The 14,626-nt window shown below is 45.9% G+C and overlaps 1 protein-coding gene across 2 annotated transcripts in view; it reads left to right on the top strand.

Annotated features, from left to right (window-relative positions):
• NWD1 (NACHT and WD repeat domain containing 1) overlaps positions 1-14,626 on the top strand; it is a 63,073-nt gene that overhangs the window by 44,808 nt on the left and 3,639 nt on the right. For both annotated transcript variants that reach the window (XM_045573563.1, XM_036416011.2), the window contains 6 exons: positions 714-916; positions 2,129-2,401; positions 3,695-3,785; positions 7,686-7,840; positions 9,352-9,628; positions 12,490-13,040. In XM_045573563.1, the coding sequence (XP_045429519.1) occupies positions 714-916; positions 2,129-2,401; positions 3,695-3,785; positions 7,686-7,840; positions 9,352-9,628; positions 12,490-13,040 (1,550 nt within the window). The remainder of the gene's footprint in view (positions 1-713; positions 917-2,128; positions 2,402-3,694; positions 3,786-7,685; positions 7,841-9,351; positions 9,629-12,489; positions 13,041-14,626) is intronic.

A 14,626-nucleotide genomic window follows, 5' to 3' on the forward strand; every position in this document is an offset into this window, starting at 1 on the left:
AATGTCTTTGCCTGCACTCCAGTGATCAATCCATAAAATTTTTGCCAATATGATGGATAATAATAGTATTAGTATTTCATCTTGCATTTTTGTGGTATCTATGAGGTTGAGCATCATTTCATAATGCTTATTGTCTACTGTACTGTGTCTGTCAATTTCTGTTTCTATTCCTTGTCCAATTTGTGAGTAGGTTATTTGTGTTTTTCTTGCTTATTTGTAAGAACTTCTTGTTTATTAAGGAGAGTCTCCATTTATCTGTTACATACTGCAAATATTTTCTTCCAGTCTGTCATATGCCTTTCAGTTACATTTTACCTCCTGAAGTTTTACTTTTTTTATGTAATTCACTTGGTTAATTTTTCCCTCTTTTTGTCTTCGAAATTTCATGTTTTGCTTAGAAAACATCTCTCCAAAATTATACCGCCTATAATTTTTCCTTGCTTTTCTTACACTCCCTGGATGATGCGGAACTTTATTTATTCAATAATCTCTGTTTATTACAGACTCAACATCTGGGCAGTTGATTTAATCCCAAGCAATTGTTACACTCTCACGTTAGCTTTGCCACATTGCATTATTTCTGATTTGGTACGTTCAATCCTATCCATCTTTTCTTTGGTAAGCCAGGGAATTTCCAGGCCAACAGGCATTTTGGTGGTTGGAAGGTCAAACTGTTCCCAGCTAATACCCTCACCCCCCCTGGCCTGCTGCAGGAGAGGTGAGGTGTGTGACAGTGTTTGCCAGAGGGACGCAGGCCATCTCCGCCTCCAAGGACCGCAGCCTGCGCTTGTGGAACTTACTCTCTGGCCAGGAGAAGTTCACCATTTGGGATGGAGGCTCAAGAGATCCTGCTGTACCTCAGAGCCTTCACGTGGACGAAGCAAAGAAGGTTGTGTATTCAGCATCTGGCTCCAAGGTAATCATGGTGGCTGATAAAAATTTAGTCACATGTGGCTTGCATTATATTTTTACTGGGTAGTGCAGGCTTAAATATTAGAGAAGTTCTGGTTGATTTCAAAACTGATTATAGAAATCGTCTTTGTTATCAGCAAAAGTTTGCAGTTTTATAAAGCTACTAGAGGCCTGTTGCACGATATTTGTGCAAGAATAGGCCTCCCTTACCCTGGCTTTGCACCCGGCCACCTGAGAGCCTGCAAATCCCTGCTCCTGGAGGAGCTCCTCTCCTGTAGTTCCCTCTGCCACCCCTCCTCCTGCTCATAGTAGGCAACCTGGCCGCTCCCCGCCTGCATATGTAAATCAACCCACCATCTTTGTTGGGTTAATTTGCATATTCATTCCTGATTGGCTGTGGGAGTAGCGGAGGTATGGCCAATTTACATGTTTGTCTATTATTAGGTAAGATTTTCATTGGCTCATACCCTTAAACATTCTTCAAAAAGAGGATCTTAGTGATTTCATAGGATTCCATCGCCTGGCTTCACTATAGTTTATTTAATCCTTTACTGTCGGACATACAGGTTGTGTCCAGTGGAGCTTTCAAATAAATGAGCTAACTTTCCTTATGCATATATTTTTGTGTGTATCTCTCCTTTGTTCTCTAACATAAACCCTAGAAGTAAAATTATGGGCAAATGTTTACTATTTAAATGGTTACTGCTGATAAAAAGATACTTTTTTGTGAGGTTAAACAGGAAAACTTCTTTAATCAATAATTATTGTAATGGACATATATATGTCAATGCATATGGTATGCCTGACTTTTGTTCTATTATTAAACCTTTTTATTTTGCAGCAATTTTAGATTTATGCAAAAGTTTTAAAATGTTATTAAAACTTTAAAAAATTTTAATAAAAAACTTTTAAAGCTTATAAAAGTTTACATCATACATAACTACATTTGTGAAAACTAAGAAATTAATGTTGATAACTTCCATCAACCTAATTCCAGGCTTTATTTGGAGTTTATCAAATTCCACAGATGGCCTTCTGCTCTTCCAGGATCCGATGCAGGATATCTCTCTCTGACCACCTATGTTTGGCACTAGCAGAGCGTTCAAAAAATAAAATGCATCAACTATAAAAAAGAACAGGTCTTGCATTTGTCTCTGGAAAACCAGCAGCCTAGGTGTCCTGCTGAGTTTTCTCTTCGTTGTCATCCTTCTGTTAGGTCAACGCTTGGAATCTGGAAACTGCGGAGCTGATTTTCCACATCCGGGGGGATGCCTCCGACCCCTGGATCTGCTCGGCAGCGCTGGCTTCCCAGGCCACGCTGCTGGCTGTGTCGGAAGGCAGTGTGGTCAGTCTGTGGAGCTCAGCCACAGGGAAAGAGCAGGGGAAGCAACACTTGTCCAGCATCAAAGAAGAAACACCTACCTGTGGGGTCTCCGTGCAGAAACCAGGATACATGGTTGTTGGGTTCAGCAAGGGCTCCATCTCTTTGGTAAGCAACTTTATTGAATACTAGAGGCCCAGTGCAGTGATTCTCTCATCATCGATGATTCTAGTTCTCTCTCCCTCTCTTCCTCTCTGAAATCAATAAAAATACATTCTTAAAAAATGTTTACTTAAGCCCTAGCTGGTTTGGCTCAGTGGATAGAGCGTCGGCTTGGGGACTGAAAGGTCCCGGGTTCGATTCCGGTCAAGGGCATGTATCTTGGTTGCGGGCATATCCCCAGTAGGGGGTGTGCAAGAGGCAGCTGATCGATGACTCTCTCTCATCGATGTTTCTAACTCTCTATCTCTCTCCCTTCCTCTCTGTACAAAATCAATAAAATATATATTTTTAAAAATGTTTACTTAAGCCCTACCTGGTTTGGCTCAGTGAGCCCTACCTGAGTTGGCCTGTGAACCTAAGGGTCTCAGGTTTGATTCTGGTCAGGGAACGATCCCCAGTAGGAGGCAGCCAATCGATGATTCTCTCTCATCATTGATATTTCTATCTCTCTCTCCCTCTCCCTTCCTCTCTCTGAAATCAAAAAATATATATTTTTTAAGTTTACTTTAAAAAATTATGTGTTTAAAAATATCAGCAGTGACATCCATAAAGAAATTCACTTTCTCCTGCATCTGCTAAATAAACGTTGAACAAATTCTTTTAAATTCCTGGCTTGAATTGGTGCAAAGGACTCCCTTTCCTGGGCTGCCCACGTGTCCTGTTCCTTCTCGCCCCAACAGATAATGATCGTAATGCTTTTGGCACACAGGCTGACAGCAGCCAGGTGCTCAAAACCCAGGGGCTGGATTGGGGCTAAGAATCAGGGTGAATGAATGAATCTCACTCTTAGATTTGATCAAAATCGGCTCATTTTTGCAACTCGGGAATGGGGAGAACAGTGCTTCCTGTCTCTGGCTCGGCCTTGTGTTTTGATATTTGAGATTGCCAGGCCTCCTCCGGGGCTGAAAACAAATGCTAGAATGTTCTCTGGGTCCCTGAGTTTGTTGCAACAACAAACAATAACAATGTCGACAATAATAATACCTGCCACTTTGGAAGAGCTGACTATGTGCCTGGGGGTGGGGGGTGAGGGGACCGTTCTACACATTTTCAGCCCAGAATAGCCCTGTGAGGCAGTCCTGGTTTCATCACCCATTCCACAGACGAGGAAACTGAGGCACCCCGGGTTTAAGGAATTCGCTCAGGATCCCATTGCTGGTCACAGCCCTGCGTCAAGCTCTTGACCCTGAACCCTTAAGCCCATGGGAATGCTTGATGGGAATATTTGACTTTGTGCAGGTTTCCCCTGAAGGAGACAGCCTGCTGGGGAAGCTTCCGGAAGCTGTGGGGTTCCTGGTCACCTCTGAAGATGAGTCCCTTCTCGCTGCAGGTAGCGTTTCACTCACTAGGGAGTGGTGAGGAGGCGGCTCTGGATCTGGTTGGAAGAGGGGCTGGGGGAAAAGGCAGAGTCCTAGGCCAGCGATCAGCAAACTTTTTGCAAAGGGCCACGTGGTACACATTTTTGGCTTTGTGGGCCCGACGGAATCTGTTTAGAACCCTGCCCTGTAATGCAAAAGCCGGAGTAGCAATGAGCCAATAACTCTTTATAGATTCTGAAATTTGCATCTCATATTATTTTCATGTGTCATAAAATAGTCATCTTGTTCTGAGCTTTTTCAACCATTGGAAAAAATGGACCATACGAAAAAATGGTGGCCAGTTCAGGCCCACAGGCTGTCTTTTGCCAACCCTTGTTCCCGACGAATCTCCTAACCTTCCTGGGTTTGTGGTTCATTATCTCTGAAACGGGAGCAGACAGCCACAGGGACAGAGCGGGACTGGGTGAAGGCTTGGTGAGCCTCCTGCATTCCCCACACAACTCCAGCTTTTAGGGGCTCCCAGGCTAGCAGGGAAGATGGACACATAGGTTGGCATAAGAAAGACAAGAATCAGGGGCCATGGAGTGTGTGACAGGGTTTCCTTCTTTAGTTCGTAGCAGTCAAGGAAGGCTTCCTAGTGGAGGTGACTAACAGATGATCGAGAGCCTGATTTTTTTTTTTTAAGGTCTTCCCCCCACCCCCTCACCCGCCAGATTAGTTTTAGGTTCACAACCAAATTGAGCAGAAGAGACAGAGATTCCCCGTATGTCCCCCCCACCCCCACTCCCACGAGTGCATGTGACACTGTCCACATCTCCCACAGAGTGATGCATGTTGATAACCAACAACCCAACAGAGACACAGCACCCAAAGCCCACAGTCTACATTCGTGTTCACTCTTGGTTTTGTACATGTTAGGGTAGGGGTGTCGAACTCAATCAGAGAAGGGGCCAAAATCTAAAATCCAGCCTAAATCGCGGGCCGAATGGTTTACTGAACAGACATAAACTGTCATTGTGATGGAAACGCAGTGGAGTGCAGTGATGACAGCGCGGTGCGGGCCACATTGCAAGGCCTGGCGGGACGGATTTGGCCCGCGGGCCTTGTGTTTGACACATGTGTGTTAGGGGTTTGGACAAATGTAGAATGACATGCATCCTTCGTCGCAGTCTCACACAGAGTGTTTTCACGGCCCTACAATCGGCCTGGTTTTTGCAAAGCCGTTTCCAGGGGCCAACGACCCTGTAGGTCAGTGCTGCCCGGTAACGGGAACCACAGGGGTGAGCCGTGTCTCTAATTGCCAATGTCCTCATGACCTTATGTCAAAAGGTAAAGAGAAGCAGGTGGCCTTCGTGTTGATAACACCGTATTTAAGCCAGCACATCCAAAAATTCAATGTGAAATCAACGTAAAAAATCATTCATGGTATACTTCACATCATTTTTAAAATTCCTGTGTGGCTTTTCCAAATCTAGTGTGTGTTTGATTCTTATACTTACCTCCGTTCAAACCACTAACAGCACCAGTGTGACCCTGTTGGTGAACACGTGCCCTCTGAGGTCAGGTGATAGGTGACAGATTGGCATGTACCCTCTGTCCTGTCTCCAAAAGGACCTCGGGGGGCTTCAGCATGGGTAGCATGTGGCACAGGAAATAGGAATGAAAGGAAAAAGAAAAACTAAGACAGAGTCAGGACCGAGGCCACAGACACTGGAGCTCGGTGACCTAAACACATGTTACAGATCACCCAGCCAGTGTGGCTCAGTTGGTTGTGCCTCAGTCTGTGCTCTGAAAGGCTGCTGGCTCAATTTCTGGTCAGGGCACATGCCTGGGTTTCGGGTTTGATGCCTGGCTGGGGAACATACCAAAGGCAATAGATCAATGTTTCTATCTCACATAAATCTCTCTCTCTCTCTCTCTCTCTCTCTCTCTCTCTCTCTCTCTCTCTCTGTCTCTCTCTCTCTCTCTCTCTTTCTCTCTCTCTCTCTCTCTCTCTCTCTCTCTCTCTCTCTCTCTCTCTCTCTTCTTCCTCTCCCTGGCATTCTCTTTCCTTCTCTTCCTCTCTCTAAGCACATCCAAAAAATAGCCCACAACCACCCCCCCTCCAAAATAAAACTTGTTATAGTTGGGTTTCAAGTGTGGCTCTTTCCAGCAGCCAATGAGAAGAAGGAGCCCGGACAGTTTCACCATTCTCATGTGTGTTTGTTTGTTTGTTTTTCTTTCTTAAAATATATTTTTATTGATTTTCTGAGAGCAAAGGAGAGAGAGAAAGAGATAGACACATCAATGATGAGAGAGAATCATTGATTGATTGCTCCCTGCATCCCCGTACTGGGGATCGAGCCCACAACCCAGGCTTGTGCCCTTGACCGGAATTGAATCCAGGACCCTTCAGTCGGCAGGCAGACACTCCATCCACTGAGCCAAACCAGCAAGGGCGCCCATCCACAGTTTTGAGGGCCAACCTGTTGGTTAGGAGACGTAGTCCTCATTTGCCTACGCCCCTGCTAAGGGTTTTCTCAAACACCACATTCTCCTAGACGGTATGTGAGCACGTGAGCAAGTCCCCTTGGGCAGCGATGCCAGATAAAATACAGAACTCCCAGCTGAAACCAGTTTGGCTCAGTGGACAGAGCGTCGGCCTATGGACTGAAAGGACCAGTAGGGGGTGTGCAAAAGGCAGCTGATCAATGATTCGCTCTCATTGATGTTTCTAACTCTCTATTCCTCTCTAAAAAAATAAATAAATAAATAAATAAAATAAAATATATAGTTTTTAAATAAAATAAAATAATAAATAAATAAAAGGGATAACAAGGCCAAAGCCTAGTGGTCGTCCTCCCACTAGAGGTGGGCTCCCGCCTGGGCGACAAAAAAAATAAAAAATAAAAATAAAAAATACAGAACTCCCAGTTAACTTTCAGATGAACAGCAGATCAAAGTGTTAGTACAAGGATATTCCACACAACGTGTAGGATATACTTAGGTACCAAAAAAATGTTCCCTTGTTCATCTGAAACTCAGTGTAACTGTGTGGGAGGTGGTTGTCTCCCGCATTCCCCCTCTCCTTCACCGCGCTCCAGCCTCCCTGGCCTCCACGCTGCTCCTCGGACACACCGGCCTGTCCAGCTCCCGGCGGTCTGTCCCTGCCGCTCCCCCTCCCGGTGCCTGCCGCTTCCTCATTCCTCTGGAGTCAGCTCACGGCCTGAGATAGCAGACTACCATGCAAATGCGGTGGCTTCACACAGCAGGAATGTCTTCCCTGGCCGGTTTGGAAGCCAGAAGTCGGAAATTACAGTGCTGTCAGGGCTGGCTCCCTCCTCAGGCTCCCGAGAAGAATCCTTTTCTGCCTCTTCCAGCTTCTGCCCTGGGATTCCTTGACTCGTGGCCACATCCCTGTCTCTGCCTCTGCCTTCACAGCCTTCTCTGCCATGTGTCTGTGTGACATTTCCTCAAGGCACCCGTCCCCTGACCACACTGCCCTTATCAGAAACTATAGTGTTTGTATTTTCCTTCCTCCTTTCTTTCTTTTCTTTCTTCCTTCCTCTCTCCCTTCTTCCCTTCCTCTGTCCCTCTTTTTCTTTTTCAAAACAATTTACTCTGTGCCCAGCTTTGTGTTGCATACTGGGATACCATGAGCAGCCCAGATAAGCAGCCCCAGTCCTCAGAAAACACATTGTCTTCTCATCATAAATATCTTTCCTGTTTTTCTGTGAGATCGTTGATTACTGTCAACCCCAACCCCCTTCTCCCAATGGTAAGCTCTGTGAGGACGGGGCTGTGTCCATCTTGCTCACCATTGTATTCCTTCCCCTGGCACAAAGTAGGTGCTCAGAAAACGTGGTTGACTCAGTTGAATTACTCAAGCTCCTCCAGACACCAAAGGCTTTTCCCCTACCCTGCCATTTCAGGCTTTGGAAGATCCGTGCGGATATTCTTGGCCAACGCACAGGGGTTTCAGCGATTCATGGCCACTGACCTTGAACACGAGGACACAGTGGAGGCGGCTGCTTTTGATCCTGAGAACAATGTGATTGTCACTGGGTCCCGGGACGCACTCATTCAGGTGAGGGGGAGACCTGGGACCTGTCATCCTCACCCCTGCCTCTGAAATAACTAGTTCGATTTGATTTTTTTTTTTAAGTGACTTTGACTTTCAAAATATAGAAACCCACAGAAAATTAGGGCAGGCAAAACAGGGCAGGTCATTGGGAAGATAAGGGGTGGGTGTCTCTTAGGACCCAGTGACAGACCTGGGGGAATTACCAAAACATTCAGAAGAAGAGATAACATTCCTAGGAAACCTGAAAGACGTGGAGGACTTTGACCTACAGAGTGGAGCCCGGTCTGGGGGAGGGAGGGAAGTTCCTGTAAAACTCAGAGTTCTCAAGGCTGGTTCTCCATCTTCTGATCTCACCACATCTTTACATTCTTAAAGATTTTTGAGATTACCTCCCTCCCTCCCCAAGAGTTTCTGTTTAGTGAGTTTTATCAGTTTGATCTCTATATTTTTAATAGCTGATTTATTTTAAAATAATTTTAGTATTTAAAGAAGAGTTATGTCTAAGAGAGTCCCCAAATATTTATCTACTCTTCACTCAGCTTGCCCCAACTTTCACATATCATATTATCTTGGTCCCTTTATCAAAACCAAGATAGTAACATTGGAATAATACTCTTAACTGATCTGCAGATTTTGTTCCAATTTTACCAGCTTTCCCATAAATGTTTTTTTTTTATTTAAAAAAATATTTTTATTGATTTCAGAGAGGAAGGGAGAAGGAGAGAAAGATAGAAACATTAATGATGAGAATCATTGATCTGCCTCCTGCATGCCCCTACTGGGGACCAAGCCCACAACCCAGAGAATGTGCCCTGACCAGGAATGAACCATGACCTCCTGATTCAGAGGTAGATGCTCAACCACTGAACCACACCAGGCCAGCTGTACTTCTTTTCTATTCCAGGACCTAACTCAGAATCCCACATTGCCTTTAGATCTTATTGGCAATTACCATATTAAAAATTAAAAATAAGGAAATCCAAAAGTACTTATCCATTAATTCAGTAACATGAAATGTCAACATAATATCTTACTTGTATGAAAATAATTCCATTTTCTGAAACAAACCAAATAACTTACCAGAAGAGTGTCATTATTTCACACTTTGGCAAGTCTCTTTCACGTCTGACTTAACAGACTATTGGACTCTCCTAATTGATTCTGCATACTCCTATCTGTTATAATATCACATGTCCCATAACTCTGGAAAACTCCACTGTTTGCTCATAAGAGGAAGAGAATGGAATAAGCAATAATATCTTAGAATTGTTATGAAAATAGTCTTGCTTTTGCAGAAAAGGCGGGGGGAGGGGGGTACTCTTCGGGGGTTCCCTGGAACACACTTTGAGAACTGTCATGATGGTAGACTGGTGAGATGTAGGGATGCCACCCCAAAGGCCTTTGAACCTCAGCCTAAGAATTCATCTTAGTTGGACAAATGAACTTAAGCATATTTTCAAGCTATTGCTGCATAAGGAAGAAGTCAGCTCTGCCCCTCTGCTCTCCATCCTCAGGTGTGGAGTCTGTCAGAACAGGGGACCCTGCTGGACATCCTGGAAGGTGTGGGGGCCCCCATGAGCCTGCTGGCCCAGGGTGGGGCTCTGGTGGCATCCGCTTCCCAGCAGTCCTCATCCTTCAAAGTCTGGGATCTCACTTACACTCGGAAGCCACGAACCCCTGCCCCATTCCTGGACCGCACTGGCCTCACTGCTGTGTCACACAATGGAAGCTACATTTACTTCCCCAAAATCGGGGACAAAAGCAAAGTCACCATTTGGGATTTGGCAGAAGGTTTGTATAAGCACGGTCAGTGTGTGTGGGTAAGCACTGGAGTCCTGTCTTCTTCTCTTTGGGCCGCTATAACAGAATTACTATCAATTGGGATAATGGAAACGGAAACTTGCAGAGCCAACTGAAGCTTATGGATGATGAAAACTTTGGAATAAGCATTTCTATGATCCATTCCTTTTTTTTTTTTTTTTTTTAAATTGATTTCAGAGGGGGAGAGAGATAGAAACATCAATGATGAGAGAATCATGGATTGGCTGCCTCCTACGCACCCCACATGGGGGATCCAGCCCAAAACCCAGGCATGTACCTTGACTGGGAATCAAACCATGACCTCCTGGTTCATAGGCTGATGCTCAACCACTGAGCCACACCCACCAGGTTAGGATCCATTCTTAATTTTTTTTTTGTTTGTTTTTTTTGTTAATCCTCTACCTAGGATATTTTTCCATTGATTTTTAGAGAATGGAAGCGGGGCTGGAGGGAGAGATACAAGAGAGAAACATAGATGTAAGAGAGACCTATTGATGGGTTGCTGTTACGCCCAGACTTCGTGATCCGCAAGGACCACCAGGGAGCAGAGTCCGATGCAATAAACAAAAAAGCCTCTTCCATGCTAGCACGTCAACAGCATGGCGGAAGAGAGAGCGAACGTCGCCAAGCCCCGGGGTTTTACTCTGGTGGTGATGTCACTGCTTCGGCTGACCCTGATTGGCTGGGTGAGGGCTAGGGTTCAGTTACAAAATGGAGGATAACTCCGCCCTGCCCCACAGTGGAGTCAGGAGTTTTATCCTCGCCCCGCCCGGCCCTCTCACTGCCTCCAGCACATAACCTACCAGGGCTGGGAATCGAGCCTACAATCCAGGTAAGAGTCCTTGACTGGAATCGAACCCAGAACCCTTCAGTCTGCAAGCCGATGCTCTACCCACTGAGCACACGGGCTAGGGTTATGATCCATTCTTGATGCAGGCTTAAACAACAGACATTTATTCCTTCCCGTTCTGGAGTCTGGGAGTCCAAAATCAAGTGTTGGCAGACCCAGGATTTGGTGAGGGTTCTCCTCCTGGTTTGCAGACGGCCATCTTCTCACTGGACCTTCACGTGGTAGAGAGCAAAGAGAGAGCACGTTGTCACCACTTAAAGAGGCCCTCATTCTACTGTGACCCAATCCCCTAATCACCTCCCAAGGACCCACCCTCAGGACCTACTCTCCTCCCTATGACCCCACCTCCAAATACCATTCGGAGTTGGGATTTCAACCTAAGAATTTGGGAGGGGCACAGACATTCAGTCCATATCACCTCCTACTACAGTAAAATTGTAAGTGGCTGATAGGAATTTGGTTTTTTAAATTTCTGGCACAGGGCAATTGATAACCGGTTGTCAGTCTCTGTTTTAGTTCAGATTCCAGGGAAAGAAGGGCATGTGATGGGGAGATTTGCCCAAGTGGTGTATAGAGGGGATCTCCCAGGAGAAGCCTGGGAGGTGGTGAGGGAGCAGGGGGGAGGGGCTGAATAAGAACAGGGGGTTCAGTCTGGTTCCACGGGGAGCTCTAGTGCATAAATTGCACCTCAGAGTTTTCCCATTCAAAGCAAGGGGGCCAGCACTTTGAACCCCATATTAGGCGGTCATTGGCCTGATGCCACCCTTGGGGGTGGGGTGGGCATAGCCCCCAGGCGTTTCCAGATGAAGTTTCCCTTCTTAGGGGCAGTGGAAACCTCGGGTCTAGGTGAACTGGCCAGTAAAAGGAGCCTGGGTGTTTTACCAACAGTATCTGCTCCCACTGTGTGAATAGAAATATAACTTCCTGTTTATGACAAAATAATGTAAGAAAAGAAAATCATTCTCAAGTTCCTGCATTCACTGATTTGACAGATGGTTGTGTGGTGCCAGGCTTTGGGGGGTGAGTCAGACAGATTCTCGAGGTGCTTGCCTGCTAGTTTCGGGGCAAAACCAAGGAAAAAGGAACGGAGTGTGGTGGGGGATAAGAGAGGAGTCGGCCCTCAGGCCAATTCCAGACAGACCCACGGGTTTATATATTGCTGTTTGGGGGATACAACGGTTGCCACAGCATATAGTCTGAAATGCCCAAGTATTTATTCTTTAGCCTTTACAGAAGTTTGTAAAGGAACCATTTGGGATGAGCTCAAAGAGGTCATGGAAGAGGAGTGGGAAGTCACTGGTGGTATGCACAACAGTGAGACGGTGAAATTTTATTTTCTTTTTGATTAATCCTCACCCAAGGATGTTTTTCCATTGATTTTTGGGGAAAAGGAAGGGAGAGAGAAAAAGAAACAGAAACATCAAGGTGAAACAACATAGATTGGTTGCCTCCTGCCCATACTCCAACTAGGGCCAGGAATTAAACCTGAAACCAGGTACATGCCCTTGACTGGGAATTGAACCTGTGACTCTTCAGTCCACAGGCTGTTGCTCTAACCACTTAGCAACACCAGCCAGGGCGATATGATGTCATTTTCTTTTCTTTTTAAAAAATTTTTTCAAATATATTTTTATTGATTTCAGAAAGGAAGGGAAAGGGAGAAAGAGATAAAAACAGAGATGAGAGAGAATCGTTGATCGGCTGCCTCCTGCTGCCCTATAGGTGGGGATTGAGCCCTGGGCATGTGCCCTGACCAGGAATGGAATGTGACCTCCTGGTTCGTAGGTTGGCGCTCAACCACTACATGGGCTGGGCATCACTTTCATTTTTAGGTCCTTGGATGGTTTTGTGGCAGGAGTGGAAGCAGAGAAACCTGCAGAAGCCGCGTTGAAGCCCATGTCTAATGAAAGCATTAAAAAAAAATGGGGGGAGGGAAAGACATGGAATGAGCATTCCTGATGTGCTCTCCTCCCTGTGGCAGGTGCAGAGCAAGACGCCCTGGACACCTCCAACGAGGTCAGGTGCCTGGAGGTGGCCGAGCAGGCCAAGCTGCTTTTCACGGGCCTGGTTTCCGGCATCGTCCTCGTGTTCCCCCTGGACTCCCGCCAGGATGTGATGTGCATCCCCCCTCCGGAGGCCCGGAAAGCTGTCAACTGCATGGCCCTGAGCAAGGGCGAGGAGCGCCTGGCCATCGCCTACGACAGCACCGTCCTGGTGTTGGACATTAACCCTGGGGACCCCTGTCCGGTCGTCGACGGGCCAACCTACACCTTCTACACCCAGCTGCCCACGACCATAGCCAGCGTGGCCGTGCTGGCCGACTGCCGCGTGATGTACGGCATGACCAACGGCGACCTCTTCCTCTACGCGTGTGCGCGCTCCCAAGTGTTCCCCCTGGAGGCCCACGGAAGCCGGGTCACCTGCGTGGAGGTCAGCCACCAGGAGCAGCTGGCGGTGAGCGGGTCCGAGGAGGCCCTGCTGTGTCTCTGGGACCTGGACGTGTGCAAGTGGAAGTTCGAGATGAGCTGCACGGTACGCGGCCACGCCGGGTCCTGGTGTTAGAAAGCGAATGACCCGGGTCCTTTGTTAAGGGCACACACCACGGGGCATTGACCAGGGTCGGGACTAGGGTAAGAAAAGTGAGGCGCTTGCCTCGGGAGGAGAGCATATTGTTTGTTTGTTTGTTTGTTTTTTAATATATTTTATTGATTTTTCATCGAGAGAAAGGAAGAGGGAGAGAGTGATGAGAGGGAAACACCGATCAGCTGCCTCCTGCACACCTCCCACTGGGGATGTGCCCGCAACCAAGGCACATGCCCCTGACAGGAATTGAATCTGGAACCCTTCAGTCCACAAGCCAATGCTCTATCCACTGAGCCAAACCGGTCAGGGCGAAAGTAGCATTTATTAAGTGTGCACTCCACTGTGTTAAGGTCAAATAAGTCCTGTGGAGTAGCATTCTAGGCAGAAGGAACAGTTGCTGCAAAAGCTCTGAAAAGGGAAACCAGTAACTCCTTTATATACAAAGTACTGCCTATCTCAAGAAGCTATTATAATTTTTTATTAATATTATGGAGAACTATATTATATATTTACTAGAAGCCTGATGCACGAAATCCATGCAATAGTAGGCCTTCCTTCCCCCTGCCAGCACCAGCTTCCCTCTGGCACCGGGGACCCGGGCTTCCCTCGCAGCCCCGGCTTCTTCCAGAAGGACGTCCCATCTAATTAGCATATTATGCTTTTATTATTGTAGATATATTCATATTATATACATATTTTATAAAAATGTACATATTAAAATATTCTCTAATTTAACCCTCACAATGATCTTGTACCATTGGGGTTATTATTCCAGTTCTTCAGTTGGGTAGCAAAGGCTGTACCTTAGGTTGCAAGATGTAAAAATTGTTAAATACAGGGAGCTGACCTTGTATTAAGTGAGCAGAGTATAAATAGTTTTATCTTAAAAAACTTTGTCCCTCCTGATCTGTTTATTTTTATGAAGCCACTATGAGGCTGGGATGTAAGTAATATTTTGTCTTGTTGAGATGGGAAATGTCACTTTTGCAGTTACGGGTAAACACACCTGGCTTTCTGTTTTTTGGGTTTTTTTTTGTTTTGTTTTTTATTTAAAAACAACAAAAACTTATTTTTGGAATGATTTTTTTTTTAATTTTTTTAAAAATATATATTTTATTGATTTTTTACAGAGAGGAAGGGAGAGAGATAGTTAGAAGCATCGATGAGAGAGAATCATCGATCAACTGCCTCCTGCACACCCCTTACTGGGGATGTGCCCGCTACCAAGGTACATGCCCTTGACCAGAATCAAACCCGGGACCTTTCAGTCCACAGGCCGACGCTCTATCCACTGAGCCAAACTGGTCCCGGCAATTTTTGGAATGATTTTAGAATGACAGAAAAGTTTACGTTTACAGATAGTACAACGGTTCCCATTTACTCAACCTTCTCCCAGCTTCCCCTGATGTTAGTACCTTATGTAAAAAGAATGTGTTTGTCAAAACTAAGAAATTAACATGTTAATCATATTTTACTAACTAAACTATCAACTTTCTTGGGACTGTACGTTTTTGACAAATTCCCCTTTTTTCATT

The sequence above is a fragment of the Pipistrellus kuhlii genome, unplaced genomic scaffold (assembly GCF_014108245.1).
Source record: "Pipistrellus kuhlii isolate mPipKuh1 unplaced genomic scaffold, mPipKuh1.p scaffold_m20_p_52, whole genome shotgun sequence".
Taxonomy (NCBI): Eukaryota; Metazoa; Chordata; class Mammalia; order Chiroptera; family Vespertilionidae; genus Pipistrellus; species Pipistrellus kuhlii.